Source organism: Kogia breviceps, chromosome 1 (assembly GCF_026419965.1).
Source record: "Kogia breviceps isolate mKogBre1 chromosome 1, mKogBre1 haplotype 1, whole genome shotgun sequence".
NCBI classification, from domain to species: Eukaryota; Metazoa; Chordata; class Mammalia; order Artiodactyla; family Physeteridae; genus Kogia; species Kogia breviceps.
In genome coordinates, this window is record NC_081310.1 from 121,154,849 (window position 1) to 121,176,541 (window position 21,693).

General features: G+C 36.5%; 1 protein-coding gene across 3 annotated transcripts in view; it reads right to left on the bottom strand.

The window, feature by feature from the left end:
- BTBD8 (BTB domain containing 8) overlaps positions 1 to 21,693 on the bottom strand; it is a 98,310-nt gene that overhangs the window by 38,078 nt on the left and 38,539 nt on the right. For all 3 annotated transcript variants that reach the window (XM_067042629.1, XM_067042636.1, XM_067042619.1), the window contains exons 5-7: positions 10,269 to 10,358; positions 2,005 to 2,085; positions 562 to 658 (exon numbers count right to left, since the gene is read on the bottom strand). In XM_067042629.1, the coding sequence (XP_066898730.1) occupies positions 562 to 658; positions 2,005 to 2,085; positions 10,269 to 10,358 (268 nt within the window). The remainder of the gene's footprint in view (positions 1 to 561; positions 659 to 2,004; positions 2,086 to 10,268; positions 10,359 to 21,693) is intronic.

Consider the following 21,693-nt stretch of genomic DNA (forward strand, 5'->3'; position numbering starts at 1 on the left):
TTAGAACAATGGTGAATCTAAGAATAATGTACAAAATGGCTTTGAAATGCATAGTATGGTATCTTTCTTTAGACAATAAATTTACATTTGCATAAACTAAAATTAAAAAGTCAGTATTCATGTAACACCTGGGGGAGAGAAGTAGAAGAGAACGATATCACACCCCAAGTACATGCTATAAAGACAAGTGGTAGGAAGGAGGAATGTCCTTTCAGGGAAGAGAACCAGTGAAGCACTGTGTAGACCTTTGATAAACGGAGAAAGTAGTTCCCAACTTCCTTTCTCTTAGTTCCAAACCCTAACTGAGAGTCCCAACCGTACACTCCACCTTTGAATTATATAGAATATTTCCATATCATTTCAGTAAACCCCCACCTCAACTTTATCTTACTTAAAATGATCAGAATTAATTTCTGTTTTCTGCAAGCACATCCTAAGAGTTATATCTCAGTTAGGGTTATCATTAGTTAAAATGACAATACTAACAGAGTTAAAAAGCTAGTAGGTAATAATGGGTGACTTTAAGCACTAGGTAAAAGATTTCTAAGACTCAATAATTACCTTCTGAAAGAAATTACAGTAATCTCTTCTTAAAATATAGATTGCTACTTCTTTTAATCCTTCTAGTCCATACATATCAGCCATATTGAGTATCTGCCTAAAATAAAAATAGATGCACTGTTAATTCTTCAATTTAAAAACCAAGGCATAATACATAATAATTTTTTGATAATATATAGTTTAGAAAAAAAGAATAATCTTAATTACTTTAATTCTAACTTTATACCCTACATAATAGATACTCTTTATAGATTATAAAAAGGACATAGGTCTAAAGTTGAAAGCCCTGTAACTTGATTTGATTGTGGGGAATAACACGAAGTAAATTTGGAGATGTTTCAATCAAACTCCCTTCATATTCTCAGTGTCATATGCAATAAAGCCCAGGAAACTGCTTCAAAGGCTGTAAAAGTTACAACTCTTTACAACAAATACGAATAATAAAAATTTAGGGGGAGGGCAACTAAATGATGCTTATCATATTGAAAATGCCTAAAAATGACCATAAGATTGGAGATGGCATCCAATGATTCAGAGGGTTTCTGTTGCTTCTTTCAATTGGCAAGTATTTCTGAGTACCCACACATACTTTAGGTACTTAGGAAACCTACAAGCCTTGATACCATGATAAAATTTCTTATAGGTTTCCAGGGGCAAAACTTCAGTACTTAATCCCTTTGACTCATGATACCTTTCCCCCCAAATCATATTTACTCAGTTTATAACTAAAGGAACTAATGAATATTTAAAATTAAAAGAGCAGCCTTCATTTGTCTGATGTTAGAATAGCAATAAAAGGAGAGAACATTCAGAAAATGAGAAGAGCAAGATAGATTTCACTCTCCAGTAGGGTTTCAGCAGCTTAGATGGCATTTCACCATAGAGTACTAAAGAATCATACTACTTCTTTTTTTTGGCCACATCACCCGGCATGCAGGATCTTAGCTCCCTGACCAGGGATCGGACCCGCTCCCCCTGCAGTGGAAGTGTGGAACCTTAACTACTGGACTGCCAGGGAAGTCCCATTAATCTTTAGGATGCCTAAATTCTCAGATTAATTTTAGGGTTTTTTTCCTTTTCTTTTGACATCCTAAAATTAAAAAATAAAGTAGTAAAAAGTTATTCCAAATTTGATAAAAGTTCAGTTAATTTTATAAAAACCTGTCATCTATTTTCCAAAACAAATATTAAGTTTTCCTAACATAATTTAAGTGTAATAAAGACTTCTCTTAATCTTATTACTGTGAGTTGCTAGATCATCTTTTCTTCTAAATAAGGTGACTTACTATTTTTAGATATTCCCAAAATACACACAAGATAGGCAAAATAGACAATAAAATTGAAGCTTCTACTTCATTGACACTTTTAAACAAAGCTCAACAAAGCAGAAGCCACAAAATATTAATACTTTTATATTTAAAATCATTAAAAAATCATACATACCCAACATTAGCTTTGTCTGGAAAGTTCAAAGTTCCTCCATATAGAAAATGTATCAAAACATTCATTTCTACATGGCTTATCCTGAAAAATAAAAGAAAACTATACTCAAATCCAGAAATAATAAAGATTTAACTGATAGCAATGATACATTCTATTTTCCCATAAACGTTTAGCCGAGATAAAGTTCTAATCTCATTTTTTTTTTTTTTTTTTTTTTTTTTTTTGCTGTACGCGGGCCTCTCACTGTCGCGGCCTCTCCCGTGGCAGAGCACAGGCTCCGGACGTGCAGGCTCAGCAGCAATGCTCACGGGCCCAGCCTCTCAGCGGCACGTGGGATCTTCCCAGACCGGGGCACGAACCCGTGTCCCCTGCATTGGCAGGCGGACTCTCAACCACTGCGCCACCAGGGAAGCCCTCTAATCTCATTTTTATCTGAAGAATATATTCTTCGAATAACATCCATGAGGTATGCCATTAATTTAAAAATGAAGCATAACTGCAGCTATGGGTTTTTATATGCTATAAAATGTTATTAGTATATTATAAAATAACTGATTATTTTTTGGGCATCTTCCATGATAGACAAAGTGAGAAAGGACTTTAGAGGTCATAGTTCAACCTCTGGCTCATTAAGAAATCCTTCTCAGCATCTTTGACAAATGGCCTCTGGTCTTGCTTAAAGCCTGGGATGGACAACTCTACTCACTAGAAAGAGTCTTGTTATGCTGTATAGATTTCTTAATTTGTAATACCTATCCAGTGGCTCTAGCTCTGCCAACATCCTCCTTTTACAGATTTAAAAGTAAAGACATGACTTAAGAAGTAGTCCGAAGTGATAATCTTTATGTCCCACTGACTACTAGATCTCAAACTCTAAATTCATGACTTCCTCTCCCAACACCCCATATTTGGTCTTCTTTCTGTTTTTCTTATTTCGTTCATAGCAGTTACAGGACTTCTTCCATCTTGTCCCACCCTCTATTCCTCTGTATCAAGGGAGGTTAATTACCTGGTTGGTAGACAACAACCACTGGCTGTTGATCAAGAGGAACTTGAGATGAGAGGTAATTTGATTCCTTTTCTCCTTTCTTCTCTGCTGAACCAGTGGTAAGAGGTGATGGGGAAGAAGTGCATCTGCTATCCAGATTCCGACTTTCTCTCAGGTGGGCTGTCTTAGATTAGACATAGCAAGCAAATCAACTTTGGCTCTTGCGTTAAAGCACATTTTACTGCTTTAACAGTTTTTATCAAAAATCAAGGAAATGTTTTCTAACTTCATCTGCTGAGTCTTTTGTCTCATTTTGAGCAGGAAGAAAGTATACTATTTATTGGGGCCCCCTCAAAACTCCAACAGATAGCAAAGATGGATAGCAGATGCCCCTCTTCCCCATCACCTCTTTTCACGGGTTCAGCAGAGAAGAAAGGAGAAAAGAAATCAAATTACCTCTCATCTAGAGTTCTTCCTGACCAATGCCCAATGGTTGTTGGCTAATTCACTCTCCTTGGTACCGAGGAATAGAAGGTGGGACAAGATGCAAGACGTCCTGCAATAGTGCTATGAACAAAATAGGAATAACAAAAGGAAGACTGAACAATAACCTAAATGCCTAAGTCAGAGCTGGAGGTTCATCTTAATTCTCTCCCTCATTACATTCTGTCATTTTATACCTTCAAAATTTTCTTGAATTCAGCCTCTGCTGTCTAATTCCCCCTTTCATAGCCCTGGGTTAGCCTCTCAGTTTCTCTCCTCTGTACTATGATAATGTATCCTCTTGTGTGGGCTTCTTGCCTGAAATTATCTCCTTGCATCCCATTTCCCACATTGTTATTAGAGTGACTTTGCTAAAATGTAAATCTGATATAGCCCCTGACTTTAAAAACCCTTCAACAATTCTCCATAGCACCTAGGAAAAAACTTCAATTCTTTAGCTTGGTGTACAATGTTCTTTATCATCTGATCTCTAGTTCTCCCTCTCTAGCAGCTGTTCCAAGATAAGTAAACTGCCATTTCTTATACCTGAACTACTTATAATTCTTTATACATCCATGCCTTAGCAGATACTGTTCACTCTGCTTAAAATTCTCTCCCTCTCTATTTATTTCATCTTTTAGTCACAAGACATGTGGCTCTTTACCTCTGATTGTTTCCTTAATGCTCCCAAGGGGGAAAAAAAAAGAAATCACTGAATGTTAAACATAAATAATAACTAATATCAGTTGAGCATTTATTATGATTCAGTCACTGAGCTAATAAGCATTTTGAATGCCATTAGCTCATTTAATCATCATAACAACTCAATGGTAGATATTGTTATTATTCTCATCTTACAGATGAAACAACTGAAATTAAGTAACATGCCCATGGGGCAGGTGCTGGAAAAAAAAAAAAGTAAATTGCCCAAGGTCAAATGACTAGTGATACACTGGATCTTAAATCCAGGCAGACAGCACTGGAATTTTGGAATTTAAATCCAGACTCCAAAGCCTGGGCTCTTAAGCAGTATAACACACACACACACACACACACACACACACACACCACCCCACCCCACCCCACCCCACACCCACACTTCCCTTATCACATTTATCAAACTGACTTGTAATATCTTTGTTTACTTATTTGTTTCTCCTTCTAAACTGAGCTCTGTGAGGGCAGGATTTGTGTCTTATTTACCCTTGCATCTCTAGTAGCAGCAGAATGTCAGCATTGATTCAATATCCCCAGGATGAGAAGAATTTCCTTTCCCCACATAATACTAGAGCTCCGCAGTGGAAGCAGGGTGGGCACGGTGCTGATAAGACCTTCACAGTTTGTTAAGCATGGTATCTAATGTCTGCTAAAGGAACAAAAGGAGGAAGACAAGAAGAAAAGAAATGGAGTCCTCAGGGTAGGACTCAGAAAGGTGTCTGCTTTGATTCTATGGCCTTAAATAATATATGCTCAATAAATGTTTAATGAATATTTAATGAATGGCTTATTAGGGTACTTACAAGCATCTCCCAAACCTTCAGAAGGAATACTGAGTTGAAAACATATAAATATTTTTCAATTTACTTAATAAATATTTACTGGCCCCTACTGGTTTCTGCTGATTCAAAATTCCACATCTTTAATACTTAGAAAAAAGTCAAATCTCTAAATAGTCTCATTTATATACATGGATACAACAAGATTTGATCTCAGAATGATTACGCCATTATTATCTATAGTTTGTAGCCTAAAACAGTAGCAGAATTATTAGATTCCATGCACTTTTCCTCAAAATTTCAAGAGCCATTCTTATCAGTGTTAATGAGGACTGACCATTTCTGTTGAAAGAATAGTTTCTTCTAAGACTTGACATATTTAAGCAAAGTATAATAACTACTAAGTAAAAATAAAAGGAGTTTTATTAAAATAAATATCAAAAGCTAGACATTTGAGCTTATGTATCAATATATATGATAGCTATAAAAACAGCAAGAAACTGTTTTCCTGCTGTCTTGACAGATGTTTTACTAAACTGCATTCTCATTATTGTAAGTCATTTGTATTTTTACTAAAACTGTTTATAAAGACATGATCAACTGACCTGGAAAAAAAACAAACCAACCCAACAAATTACTGCAATAGCCCACAGTTTAGATGGAAAGATTTAAAGCACTATTCCCATTTAAATGTAATCAGAATAAAATCCTGTAGGAGATGAAAATATTACATATACCCAGAGTTAGAAAAAAGAAAAGCCTATGAGAGGACAGAGCTCTAGGATCAGATATAACATGTGCCCAGTCTAAAACCTCTGTGCTTTATATGTGCTTCCTAAAGTTTCAGGCTCCTATATATGTGGGCTAAGGTAATGTAGGGTCTCATTTACTCATTCATTTGTTCATATACAGTCAATATTTATTGAATGATAGGCCCTATTCTAGACCTTGAGGATACAAGAAGCTTACGTTCTAGAGAGAGGACATGGACAATAAATATGTCAACAAATATACAAAGAAGATAATTTTAATAGTGAAAAGTGAAGACAACACAACAGAGTAACATAGAAGAGAATAACTAGAGAGTTAGGCTGTAGGTACTTTAGGTGGGGTAGTTTGGGAAAAGCCTATGGGCCAGATCATACAGGTTCTTATAGATTATGGTAAAGATCTGGGTTTAATCTGGATTGTGATGGGAAGGCATTGAAGGATTTCAGTCAGAAAAGAAATATTATCTGACTTATATTTGAAAAGATCATCCTGAAGGTTCACAGCAAGCCCAGGAATCTCCCAAGGGAGACAAGAAAATCCAAATTTATGCTCTAAAGTCTCAAGCCACCACCGAAAGACCTCTTTTTATATAAAATGGAAACGTGGGGTTTCTTTACAAAACTATTGGCTGTGGTTCAATTTCCAGTATAGGATGTGGAAAATTTCCCCCTTCCTCCACCAGGAGAACTTCCTTCCAACTATATCCTTCCCCCTCCAACTCTGGGACATGGATAATAGGATAACAGGATAATTATTATCAAGGATAATAGGACCCTACTATCCCTACTATAATTTATTGAAGGCTGTCCATCTTAAAACTATCATGTGCATTACATCTTTGAGCTACCAACTCATTAAAAACATTCGGTTCTTTTCTGTAAGGATTTCAGACAGGATTTCAATTCTAATCTACTGCAGAAACATCCTGCATATATGCAACAGTGGCACAGTTCCAAAAGTGGTTGCTGACCAGGCAAAGCAGGCATTGCTGTCCTGGTACTGTAAATGGCCCTCACTTGAAGCCTTTTCTCTCTGGAAAATGAGAACAACATAATTTAGGGAAGGAAGAAAAAGACAAATATTAATGAGCACTACATACTATGTACCAAGCACTATGCCAGGTTTTTTCTTTCAACCTCAGGAAACTTAAGGAAGGTAAGCAATGTCCCTAAACTCATGTTAACAGTTTAGGACTGGATGTAGGACTTCCTATAAGGACACCAAAGTCCATGATCTTTCTACTGTACCACATAATCCATGGAAACATCTACCCAGGATTACAATATAAGTTAATGTGAAAAGAGAATTTATTTTGTAGATTACTTTGTTATAATATAAAAATTCCTAAAAGATGTGATTTTTAAAAAAAAAGTTAAATCCCTAAATCCCCTTTAGCCTTCCTACAGCTTTATACACCATGATGCTAATAACATTTTAGGTGGTAATTTGAGACAGTCAATTTGATGTATGATACAGGAGGGGAAAACAAAACAGATTGTGTGATCATAATAATAATAAAAGATGTAGATAAAACCCAGAATCTGTCAGGAAATTCTCCTTTCATTTTAGCATTAGAAAACCTTGTTACACAAGCAAAATAAAAGAGTCAAAAAGAAATGTATCCTCATTTCCAATGTGCTAGCATTAGAAGTGAATAAGCTGATTAGGAGTAGGTCTCCACTGCTGAAATAGCAGTTCTGGATAAGATGATCCAGTAAGGAGTAGAGTCTTGCTTACAACAGAAGTGAAGGGAAAATACTTTAAGAGGAGTGAGCCTGATCATTGCTGGCACTGCTACAACGTACAGCCTACTTATTTGTAATGACAGTTTAAAACAAATTTGGCTACTTCTACTTGGCTTTCCCTTGAACAACTAAAGTTGGTCAGTAGCAGTCAAGGCATATTATAAGAGGAGATATTTATCCATTACCTCCACTATAATGAAATAAGGAAAATTATAGGTGGTCAATAGAGACCAATAGTTATGCCACTACTTCTTTCTTATCTATTGACCTCTTAATAAATAGACTTCTCCTTTAAAAGCCTGTGTGTTTTGAATGTTTAATCTGATCACTCGTGAGTGCTGATTAAAGATTGCCTTTGTTCCTATAGCTAAACTCAGAGGTCATTTTGAGCAATATAGAGTAGATAAAAGTAGAGCAGCTCTGGTTGAAGATGTGCCCCTTCCCAAATGGCCTTCCCCTCATATCCCAATCCTGTGCCATGTATTCCCTAACATACCTAACAGGAACTTTAGGGTCCTATGGGAAAATCACTGATTTAAACAGTGGAGAAGATCAGTCTGAGATAGCTGAAGAACACACGCCAATGCGAAACTTTTAATTTCTTCAGTGACTGTGGTGGAATGGACTTTGAATTAAGAATCAACAAACATGTAACTTATATTCAGCATAAGCACTTATTTACCAAGTAACCCCTGGAAGACATTTAATTTATCTGATCTTGTTTTTACTCATCTGTAATATGTGAATATACCCTCTATCTCAAATTCTAAAAATTAAAGGGCACCATAAGTGTGGAAGAAACCTAGAAAATATATGATGTTATTGTAAGGTATTATCACTGCTGAGGACAGAATCTATTTGGAGAGAGGAACAAAGGTATGTGTTAATAGGTATCAGATAGTAAAAATTGTCACTAAACATATAAGCAACTAAGATTTCTTCTATGAAATTAGACAAGTGTTCTCTGTAAACTGCTTTACCCTGCTGTCAAGTAAGGTCCAATAATCATACACTTCTTTTGACCTTTATCTCACTACACAGAATCACATGATTTTTAATAAATGCCAAAAAAGTTGCATTCTGAGTCAAACTAGGTTATCTCTTCATTTAAATTTTTATTGAATTCAGTTCTAATGAGAGAAGATTGACAGTTTTAAAAAATGATATCTAAAACATCTGAAACACCGTCCCTGGACGTTTCCAAAATTACACTAGAGTGATTATCCCTAGGATTGACACACTTAAGAGAAATTCTGGCCTCTGCTAGCATTATCCCTCTTCCTATATTCAGCAGATATTTTAAATTCACCATAAAGGAAGAGGCCTTCTTGGTAGGATATATATATCTTTCAGGTTGTTTCTCAACAGTGAATGATAAGATTTCACCAACTGATTTAACTACACATTACTTTTATCCATAGGCTAATAAACTCTTTGCTTGGAATATAAAATCTTCCATAATCAGAAACTACCTGGTGATTGCCAGATTGTGATATGTGTATCGAAACTGTGATAGGTAATATAATTAAAACACAACTCTCTAAAACCCTGGTAAGAAAGAAAGGAGGTTTAGGTTCTTCTGCATATGTGTTTCATTTCTATTAAATGAATGAAACATGAAAAAATAAATAAAAACACATAACATATTTTTACAAATAATGTTTCAATTTTCCATATTTTATAGACTGAGAAATTAAAAATGAGAGGCACTTGGGGATCAATTTTAGTTAGTAAGGAAACCAGACAGTTGTAACCTAGAAGGCTCAAGATTATAGGCCAATGTAAAAAATAGTGAGAATTTATCAATACTTTCCATGCATCCACTGTTATGGAATCACCACTACCACCATTCCACACCCAAGCCTCTAGCCAAGATTGACCCAGTCGAGGAAACATCAGCAGTGTGAATGATGCAGGGCTCACAGACTCCCTCAGAACGCCCAGGCAGTTTTCCTACTGACAAAGCCCTCTCCCATATTGTACACTCCAGATTCTCAGTGATCATCTGTGACCAAAAAATATTCCATTTCACCATTTAAGGAAGTAGTTCATCTCTTAATAACTGTCTCAGCAGTTTAAACTGTCACCAACTGTGTAGATTCACCATTGCACTATCATAGGTCAGTGAAATCCACACCTATCCAAATTATTCTTTAAGAAACTACCTATTACAGACTGAATATTTGTGTTCCCCCACCCACTCAAATTCATATATTGAAGCCCTAACTCCTGTGTACCTATATGGAGATGGGGCTTCTAAGGAAATAATTAAGGTTAAATGAGGTAATAAGGGTGGGGCCCTGCCCTGATGTGATAGGATTAGTGTCCTTAGAAGAAGAACACCAGAGAGTGAGCTCTCTCCTTCCACCTTCCTTTTACTTCCCTGCCCCCCAGCCCCATGCACTTAAAAAGAACGTCACTGGAACACACAGTGGAAAAGTGCCTATCTACAACCCAAGGACCCAAAGTAAGAGCTCTCACCAGACACTAACCTTGCTGGCATCTTGATCTTGCAGAACTGTGAGAAAACAAATATTTGCTGTTTAAACCACCCAGTTTGTGGTATCTTGTTATGGTAGTCTGAGAAGACTAACACACTGTCTCTATTATAAATGTTCCCAACTACCTCTCATTTTCAGAAAGTGTACTTTGCTGAATTGTACCACATGAGAAACATTTCACTGAACATACAGAGAAATCAGATTCATGAAAAGTGCTTTGTATTAAAAGCATTATTTATAATCATTTGCAGTCAAGCTGCCTTGTAAAAATTCTGCTTACCCTTGAAGAGTAATGTACTCTTGGGAGCTTTCAGCCCAATAGCCACTCAGCATCGCAGCAAAATAACTAGATCTCGCACTTAAAATGGCTCTAAAGGGAAGAGGGGGAAAAAACACAGGCAAACATTTATGCACAATGCAAAATGTAATTTTTTATGAAAGTCTTCATCTTTACCTCTTAAAACATAACAATCTATTTGTCCTAATTGTATTCACTGGTAGATTTTAATAATACAAATTGTAAGCCTATACTTATACCAAAGAATTTTGATTGCTTGATTAAAACATTAATTCCAATGTCCTTTTCATCTTTTTAATTTTTTCTCTCTGTCTTTTTTTTGGCTGTGCTGTGCACTTGAGGGATCTCAGTTCCCTGATCTGGGACTCAATCTGGGTTATAGCAGTGAAAGTCCAGAATCCTAACCACTAAGCTACCAGGGAACTCCCACTTAATTTTTTCTCTTGAAAGCTCTTAAATTTTAGTAACAATTTCCATGAGTAAGAGAGTAATAAATCATTTACAAATGGAGAAATAAAGACCAAACGATGTCACGTAACATGTTGAGGAAACATCAATAAGACACTAGAACTCTAAAGTTCCTGAGCTCCAGTTCAAAACTCACCATAATTATGCTCAAGGATAGTTACTTAGCTATCTCTTAAGTTTGAGAAAATGATAGTAAAGATATTTTCTTTTGAATGTCCGTTCTATCTTCCCAGATAGAATGTTAATTCATCCATTCTTTCACTCAACAAATACCTACTGACTTCTATTCTGGGCTAGACACTATTCTAGGAAATATAACAGTAAATGAGATACAGAGAAAATGTGAATATTCTAGTGGAGGTTGGGAGGGAAAAGGAGAGGGGGAGAGGAGTAAGAGAAAGACACTTCTGGCAATGGCTTACTAGTTTGTCTCAGACCAACCCTCCTGCTGAATAGCTTGAAAATATATATATATATAACATATATATATTACATATATATATTATTTTTTTTAAAGAAAGAAAAATATAATGATTTGAAGGCATCAGAAAGCTACTGCGGTGGTAGCTTTTGAGACAAGTTGTAAGAGAGAAGACAAAAGAAGTGATCCAAGTATATTTTAGGTAACTTTTTCCATTGAGGCAACTGCCAAATATGAAAGCAAAAGCAATGGTTGAGAGACTAAGAAGCTAAACATAGCTTCTGGCAATCTTCACAGACTTGGAGGCACACAAATTGGAATTTGGGATCCAGCAATGAGGAGAGACTTTGGTGGATGCCCAAGGATTCCAGTTGGACTCTGAAAGGTCTACACCTTAGGAAGAAGAATGAATAGGAAATAGACAAGCCCTTATTAGAAGTGAAGTCCAGCTTTTAATGAGCTCAATCCCTGACTGGATTAAAGTGATCTCCACCTAGCCTAAATGCTTTCCAGAAGCAAAAGGAAATCTTGTCTTCATTAAAATTACATCACCCAGACTATTAAATTATTTCTATAAATTTTCAATAAAATGTCCAAAGATAATCAGGCATAATAATGAATAACTAGAAAATGAAGGAAAAGAATTTCATTTACACTATTAGCAAAAAAGGTCAAATACACAGGAACAAATATAGCAAAAAAGTACAAGACCTCTACATTAAAAGCTACAAAACATTGCTGAGATAATTTACAAAGACCTAAGAGAGAGCTAAACTGTGCTCATGGATTTGAAGACCCAAAACTGTTAACATGTCCATTCTGCCTAAATTAATTTCTAGATTCAACACAGTCTTGATCAAGTTTTTTTAGTGGTACTGGAACTGGAGGTTTGGAGGGGAAAAAATGAATGTTGACAGTTAACCTCACACCAAAACACAAAAATTAACTCAAAATGGATCAAAACCTAAATATAAAAGCTAATACTATAATAGCTCTAGAAAAAAAACAGGTGAAAATCTTTGCAACTCTGAGTAGGCAAAGATTTCTTGGGAACCAAAAAGCATGAACCAATTTTTTTTAAAAAACATAAAAATTTAAATTTTAACAAAATTTAAAACTTCAGTCCTTTTAAAGCCACTTTTAAGAAAATGGAATGATGAGCAAAATGCTGGGAAAAAATATTTGCAGAACATATATCTGCCAAACAACTGAATCCATAATATATAAACTATACAACTCAATATAAGAACATAAGCAATCCTACTAAAAAATAGGCATGCTCACACAAAAAATTATCAGATAAGAGCCAAATTGATTTAAATAGTTTTACTACAAAACTAATGTTTATGGCTCGTTATAAAGAATAACATCACAAAAAGTTTTGAGCATTAGATTAAAATTAGAAAAAGCTATGGTCAGAACAGTACATGATTCATTTTAAGGGGGAAAAAAGGTACATGTCTGTTACTCAATAGTTTCTGTATATTAAAATTTGTAACAAATCACTCTCTTTAAGAGGGCTTTAAAAAAATGGGTAAAAGATTTGAACAGAAACATCATAAGATACACAAATGGCCAATAAACACATAATATGATGCTCAAAATTGCTAGTGATCAGGGTAATGCAAATTAAAACCACAATGTGATACCACTACACACCTACTAGAGTGGCAAATATTTAAAAGACCGACAACATTAAGTGGTGAAGAAAATATGGAAAAACTGGAACTCTTCACAGCAGGTGGGAGTGTAAAATGGTATAACTTCTTTGGAGAAATGTTTCTCAATTTCACAAAAAGTTAACATACACTTATCATATGACTGAGCAATTCTACTCATAGGAATTTACCCAACAGAAATGAAAATATATATTCACACAAATACTTGCACAAAAATGTTAACACCAGCTTTATTAATAATAGCCAAACACTGAAAACAACAAATATGTCCAACAGAAGAACGGTTAAATAAATTGTGGTGTTTGCATACAATGCAATATTACTCAGCAATAAAAACGGAATGAAACACTGATATACATAATACCCAAGGATGAACCAACCTCAAAAACATTATGCTGAGCAAAACAAGCTCAATAATATGTCTGAGTTCATTTATATGAAATTCTAGGACAGGTAAAATAAACTATAATTTAAAAATACAGCAATAAGAAGACAAACAGCCCAATTAAAAAATGGGCAAAAGATATGAACAGAAAACTCACCAAAGAAATACAGATGACAAACAAGCATGTGAAACTCGGTTTTTGCCTGGGGCGAGAGAGGGAAGGTACTAATGGTAAATGGACACAAGGGAGCTTTTTAGGTGATGAAACTTCTCTGTATCTTGACTGTGGTGGGAGTTACCCAGGTTTATACATTAGTCAAAATTCATTAAATTGGACTTTCAAATGTGTGTATTTGATTGTATGTGAATTCTAACTCCATAAATTTTACTTTAAAAAAGGATGAAAATAAAACTTAATAAAGAAAAGTGGCCTGTTATTACAGGCCAAGATGACTTCCTCAGTGAATTCAAAGAAATATTTTTAAAACATATAAAATTAATCTTACTCATACACATTAAAAAATGAATAAAACAGAAAGAAAAGAAATGCCTCCCAACTCATTTGATGAAGTCAACATAAATTTAAGACTTCAACCTGACAAGGACATTATAAAAAAAGGAAAGTTACAGGCCAACCTATCTCATGATTATACATGAAAAAAATCTTAAACAAAATATTAGCAAATTGAATCCAGCAATAAACAGAATATATAAAACATCACAACCAACTTGAAATTATTCCAGGAATGCAAGATTGCTTTAACATTTCAAAATCAAACAACATATTTTAGCACATTAACAAAATAAAGGAACAACACAAAAAAAGGATCATACACCATGATCAAGTTGTATTCATTCCAGGGTCACAAGGATGGTTCCACATACACAAATCAATCAATGTGATACACTACATCAACAAAAGAAAAGACAAACACCACAAAATGAACTCAATAGATGCAGAAAAAGCATCTGATAAAATTCAACATCCATTCATGATAAAAAAACCCTCTTGCCAAAATGGGTATAGAGAGAACATACCTCAACATAATAAAAGTCATTTATGACAAACCCACAGGCAAAATAATACTAAAGGGTGAAAAGATGAAAGCCTTCCTGCTAAATTCTGGAACAAGACAAGGATGCCCAATTCTATTCAACATAGTATTGGGAGCCCTAGTCACAGCAATCAGACAAAAGAAATAAAAGGTATCCAAATCAGAAAGGAAAAAGGTAAAATTCTCATTATATGCAAATGAATGATACTCTATATAAGAAACTGTAAAGACTCCATACAAGAACTATTAGAACTGATAAATGAATTCAGCAAGGTAGGAGCACATGAGATTAATACACAGAAGTCTGCTGCATTTCTTTACACCAACAATGAAATATCAGAATGGGAAAGTAAAAAAAAAAACAAAAAAAATCCTGTTTAAAATCACACTAAAAAACAAAAACCCTAGGATTAAACCTAACCAAGAAGGTGAAAGTCTTACACACTGAGAACTATAGAACATTGAAAAAGGAAATCGAAGAGGATTGAAGGAAATGGAAAGATATCCATGCTCTTGGATTGGAAAAATTAATATTGTTAAAATGGCCATATTACCCAAAGCAATCTACAGATTTAATGTGATCCCTATCAAATTACCCATGACATTTTTCACAAAACTAGAACAAATAATTCTAAAATTTATATGGAATCACAAAAGACTCAGAATTGCCAAAGCAATCCTGAGGAAAAAGTACAAAGCTGGAGGCATAACCCTTCCAGACTTCAGACAATACTACAAAACTACAGTAATCAAAACAGCATGGTACTGGCACAAAAAGAAACATATAGATCAATGGAACAGAATAGAGAGCCCAGGAATAAACCCACACCTATGGTCAATTAATCTATGACAAAGGAGGCAAGAATAAGCAATGGAGAAAAGACAGTCTCTTCAGCAAGTGGTGTTGGGAAAGATGGACACCTGTATGTAAATCAATGAAGTTAGAACACTCCCTCACACCATACATAAAAATAAACTCAAAATGGCATAAAGACTTAAATATAAGACACGATACCATAAAACTCCTAGAAGAGAATATAGGCAAAACAGTCTCTGACATAAATCATAGCAATGTTTTCTTTGGTCAGTCTCCCCAGGCAAAAGAAATAAAAGCAAAAATAAACAAATGGGACCTAATCACACATCAGTTTTGCACAGCAAAGGAAACCATAAACAAAATGAAAAGACAACCTATGGACTGGGAGAAAATATTTGCAAATGATACAACTGACAGGGGTTTAATTTCCCAAATATATAAACAGCTCATACAACTCAGTAACAAAAAAACAAACAACCCAATCAAACAAAAGAGCATAATACCTAAATAGACATTTCTTCAAAGAAGACATACAAAAGGCCAACAGGCACATGAAAAGATGCTCAACATTGTTAATTATCAGAGAAATGCAAGTCAAAACTACAATGAGGTATCACCTCACACCTGTCAGAAATGGTTATCATCAAAAAGTCTACAAATAATAAATGCTGGAGAGGTTGTGGAGAAAAGGAAACCCTTCTACACTGTTGGTGGGGATGTAAATTGGTGCAGCTACTACGGAAAACAGAAGGGAGGATCTTTAAAAAAGGAAAAATATGATCCAGCAATCTCACTCCTAGGCAGCTATCTGGAAAACAAAAGTGCTAATTCAAAAAGATACATGTTGGGCTTCCCTGGTGGCGCAGTGGTTGAGAGTCTGCCTGCCAATGCAGGGGACACGGGTTCGTGCCCTGGTCCAGGAAGATCCCACATGCTGCGGAGCAGCTGGGCCCATGAGCCATGGCTGCTGGGCCTGCGTGTCTGGAGCCTGTGCTCCGCAATGGGAGAGGCCACAACAGTGAGAGGCCCGCGTACCGCAAAAAAACAAAAACAAAAACAAAAAGATACATGCACCCCAATGTTCATAGTGGCACAATTTACAATAGCCAAGACATAGAAGCAACCTAAGTATCCACCAACAGATAAACGGATAAAGAAGATGTGTTATTTACACACACACACACACACATACACACACACACACAAATGGAATATTACTCAGCCATAACAAAAGAATGAAATAATGCCATTTGCAGTAACATGGATGGACCTAGAGATTATCATACTCAGTGAAGTAAGTCAGACAAACACAAATATTACATGAGACCACTAATATGTGGAATCTGAAAAGAGTACAAGGGACTTCCCTAGTGGCAAAGTGGTTGAGAGTCTGCCTGCTAATGCAGGGGACATGGGTTCGAGCCCTGGTCTGGGAAGATCCCATATGCCGTGGAGCAACTGGGCCCGTGAGCCACAACTACTGAGCCTGCAAGTCTGGAGCCTGTGCTCCACAACAAGAGAGGCCGCGACAGTGAGAGGCCCGTGCACCGCGATGAGGAGTGGCCCCTGCTCGCCACAACTAGAGAAAGCCCTCACACAGAAACGAAGACCCAACACAGCAAAAATAAATAAATTAATTAATAAACTCCTACCCCCAACATCTTCTTTAAAAAAAAAAAAAATAATAAATAAATAAATAAAATAAAAAGAGTACAAATGAACTCATTTACAAAACAGAAACAGATGCACAGACATAGAAAACAAACTTATGGTTACCAAAGGGGAAAGGAGGGGGAGGTAAGCTGGGAGTATGGGACTAAAAAAAATTATAAAATAAAGGAGAAAAGCCATGTGATCATCAAAATAGATACAGAAAAGCATTTGCAATTCTTATGATTTCAAAAATGTAGGCAATTTTAATCAAAGTCCCAGAAAGCTATTTTGTAGATATTGACAAAGTGATTCTCAAATTTATATGGAAAGGCAAAGAACCTAAAATAGCCAACACAATATTGAAAAAGAAGAACAGAGTTGGATGATTCACACTAACTGATTCCCAGAATTACTATACAGTTAAAGTACTCAAAACAGTATGCACTTGTGAAAGTAGAGACTCATCGATCAATGGAATAGAGAGGTCAGAAATAGATCTACACAAATACAATCAACTCAGTTTTGACAAAAGCACAATGGCAATTCAGTGAAGAAAGGATAATCTTTTAAACAGTGGTCCTGGAGCAACTGGACATCCACATGCAAAAAAAATACATGTAGGTACAAACCTTATACCTCACATAAAAATTAACTACTTACCTAAAAATGGATCGTAGATATAAATATAAAACCATAAACTTCTAGAAGAAAACACAGGATATTGGGTTTGATGATGAATTTAGCTATAACATCAAACATATGATCCAAAAAAGAAAAAACTGATAAGCTGGATTCTATTAAAATTTAAAAATTTTGCTCTATAAAAGGCACTGTTAAGAGAGTGAAAATCAAGGCACCAATTGGGAGAAACTATTTGCAAAGCACATACCATATAAAGGACTTCTATGTAAAATATCCAAAGAATTCTTAAAATTCAATAGTAAGACAACAAACAACCTAACTTGACAATAAACAAAAGATGTGAACCAAAAACTCTCAATAATATACAGATGGCAAATAAGCATATGAAAAAATCTTCAACATCATTTGTCATTAGGTAAATAAAAAGTGAAACAACGATACCAATACATACCTATCTGAAAGACTAAAATACAAAAAAAAAAAAAAAAAAAAAAAAGAACAGTATCAACTGCTGATGAGGATGAGGACCAGAAAGAACTCTCATTCATTGCTAGTGGAAATACAACTGATAGAGCCACTTTGAAAGACAGTTTCAGTAAGACCTGAAAACTTATGTCCACACAAAAACTTGTACACAAATGTTTACAGCAGCTTTATTCATAATCACCAAACTAAGACAACCATAATGTCCTTCAATAGGTGAACAGATAAACAGTGGTATATTCATTACAATTGAATACTACTCAGTGATTTAAAAAAAAAAAAGAATTAGCTATAAAGTCACACAAAACCATGAATGAATGAAAGAAATCAGTCCGAAAAGGCTACATGTTATATGGTTTTATTCAAATGACATTCTACAAAAGGCCAAACTATGGAAATAGTTAAAAAAAAAAAAATTGCCAGATGGTTGGGGAGGGGGAAAAGCTGAAGAGACTGATCAAAGGGGATTTTTAGATGAAACTGTCTATGATACTGTAATGGTAGATGTAGGACAATATCCATTTATAAAAAGCCACAGAGGTTTCTCGCGCTTCAGTGCAGCCCGCGCTTTTCACATGTCGCCTCAGGTAGTACTAGCCTCGTGAAGAAGCTCAGGGTAAAGGCACAGCCACCAAAGCAGAAGTGAGAGTGACTTGACGCCGGGAGGGAAACCCCAAAGAGGCCACGGCCACAGGAGTCTGGAGGCCAGCGGCTGTCAACCTTCCCCGAGGGCTTTGACTGGGCCCCTCAGTCCGTGCACCGGCTGAGTGCCACCCACTTAATAGACCCCATCCTGCCTCATGTGGCCAACCCAGTCGTCCTGCTGCCAGAATGAGCTGAAGTCTGAAAACTGCTCAGCAGGACTAGGCATAGCATGGACCTCTTCTCTTGTGGTTTCACTTGCCAATGACCAGTACCTTGATAATTCCCTGTGGCTGACAGGGTCTTGGTGCTGCAGCCTGATGTCAGGACTGAGCCTCTAAGGTGAGAGAGCTGAGTTCAGGACACTGGACCACCAGAGACCTCCCAGCCCCACGTAATATCAATCCGTGAGAGCTCTCCCAGAAATCTCCGTCTCAACCCTAAGACCCAGCTCCACCCAACGGCCAGCAAGCTAAAGTGCTGGACACCCTGTGCCAAACAACTAGCAAGGCAGGAACACAACCCCACCCATTAGCAGAGAGGCTGCCTAAGTTCACAGACATCCCAAAACACACCACTGGACATGGCCCTCCCCACCAGAAAGACAAGACCCAGCCCCACCCACCAGACCACAGGCACCAGTCCCCTCCAACAGAAAGCCTACACAAGCCAATGAACCAACCTCACTCACTGGGGGCAGACACTAAAAACAACGGGAACTATTAACGTGCAGCCTTTAAAAAGGAGACGCCAAACACAATAAGTTAAGCAAAATGAGAAAACAGAGAAATATGCAGCAGATGAAGGAGCAAGGTAAAAACCCACCAGACCAAACAAATGAAGAGGGAACAGGCAGTCTACCTAAAAAAGAATTCAGACTAATGACAGTAAAATGATCCAAAATCTTGGAAACAGAATGGAGAAAATACAATAAACGATTAAAAAGGACCTAGAAGAACTAAAGAGCAAACAAACAATGATGAACAACACAATAAATGAAATTAAAAATTCTCTAGAAGGAACCAATAGCAAAATAACTGAGGCAGAAGAACGGATAAGTGACCTGAAAGATAAAATAGTGGAAATAACTACCACAGAGCAGAATAAAGAAAAAAGAATGAAAAGAATTGAGGACATGGGGCTTCCCTGGTGGCGCAGTGCTTGAGAATCTGCCTGCCAATGCAGGGGACATGGGTTCGTGCCCTGGTCCAGGAAGATCCAACATGCCATGGAGCAGCTGGGCCTGTGAGCCATGGCCGCTGAGCCTGTGCATCTGGAGACTGTGCTCTGCAACGGGAGAGGCCACAACAGTGAGAGGCCCACGTAACACACACACACACACACAAAAAAAAAAAAAACAGAAAGAATTGAAGACAGTCTCAGAGACCTCTGGGTCAACATTACATGCACCAACATTTGAATTATAGGTGTCCCAGAATAAGAAGAGAAAAAGAAAGGGATTGAGAAGATATTTGAAGAGATTATAGTTGAAAACTTCCCTAACATGGGAAAGGATAAAGTCAATCAAGTCCAGGAAACGCAGACAGTCCCATACAGGATAAATCCAAGGAGAAACACGCCAAGACACATATTAATCAAACTATCAACAATTAAATACAAAGAAAAAATATGAAAAGCAGCAAGGGAAAAACAACAAATAACATACAAGGGAATTACTATAAGGTTAACAGCTGAGCTTTCAGCAGAAACGCTGCAGGCCAGAAGGGAGTGGCAGGATATATTTAAGGTGATGAAAGGGAAAAACCTCCAGCCAAGATTACTCTACTGAGCAAGGATCTCATTCAGATTCAATAGAGAAATTAAAACCTTTACAGACAAGCAAAAGCTAAGAGAATTCAGCACCACCAAACCACCTTTACAACAAATGCTAAAAGAACTTCTCTAGGCAAGAAACACAACAGAAGGAAAAGACCTACAAAAAAAACCCAAAACAATTAAGAAAATGGTAATAGGAACATACATATTGATATTAACTTTGAATGTAAATGGATTAAATGCCACAACCAAAAGACACAGACTGGCTGAATAGATACAAAAAAAAGAGCCATATATATGCTATCTACAAGAGACCCACTTCAGACCTAGGGACACATACAGACTGAAAGTGAAGGGATGGAAAAAGATATCCCATGCAAATGGAAATCAAAAGAAAGCTGGAGTAGCAATTCTCATGTCCGACAAAATAGACTTTAAAATAAAGACTATTACAAGAGACAAAGAAGGACACTACATAACGATCGAGGGATCAATCCAAGAAGATATAACAGTTGTAAATTTTTAAAATTTTTTTATTTTTTTGTGGTACACGGGCCTCTCACTGCTGTGGCCTCTCCCATTGTAGAGCACAGGCTCTGGACGCAGAGGCTCAGTGGCCATGGCTCACGGGCCCAGCCACTCCACGGCATGCGGGACCCTCCCGGACCGGGGCACAAAGCCGTGTCCCCTACATCGGCAGGTGGACTCTCAACCACTGCGCCACCAGGGAAGCCCAATTGTAAATATTTATGCACCTAACATAGGAGCATCTCAATACATAAGGCAAATGATAACAGCCATAAGGGGGAAATCGACAGTAACACAATCAAAGTAGGGGACTTTAACACCCCACTTTCACCAATGGACAGATAATCCAAAATGAACATAAATAAGGAAACACAAGCTTTAAATGACACATTAAAGAAGATGGACTTGATATTTATAGGACATTGCATCTGAAAATGACAAAATACACTTTCTTCTCAAGTGCTCATGGAACATTCTCCAGGATAGATCATATCTTGGGTCACAAATCAAGGCTTGGTAAATTTAAGAAATCTGAAATCGTATCAAGTATCTTTTCTGATCACAATGCTGTGATATTAGATATCAATTACAGGAAAAAAACTGTAAAAAATACAAACACATGGAGGCTAGACAATACACTACTAAATAACCAAGAGATCAATGAAGAAATCAAAGAGGAAATCAAAAAATACCTAGAGACAAATGACAATGAAAACATGAAGACCCAAAACCTATGGGATGCAGCAAAAGCAGTTCTAAAGAGGGAAGTTTATAGCAATACAATCCTACCTCAAGAAACAAGAAAAACCTCAAATAAACAACCTAACTTTACACCTAAAGCAATCAGAGAAAGAAGAA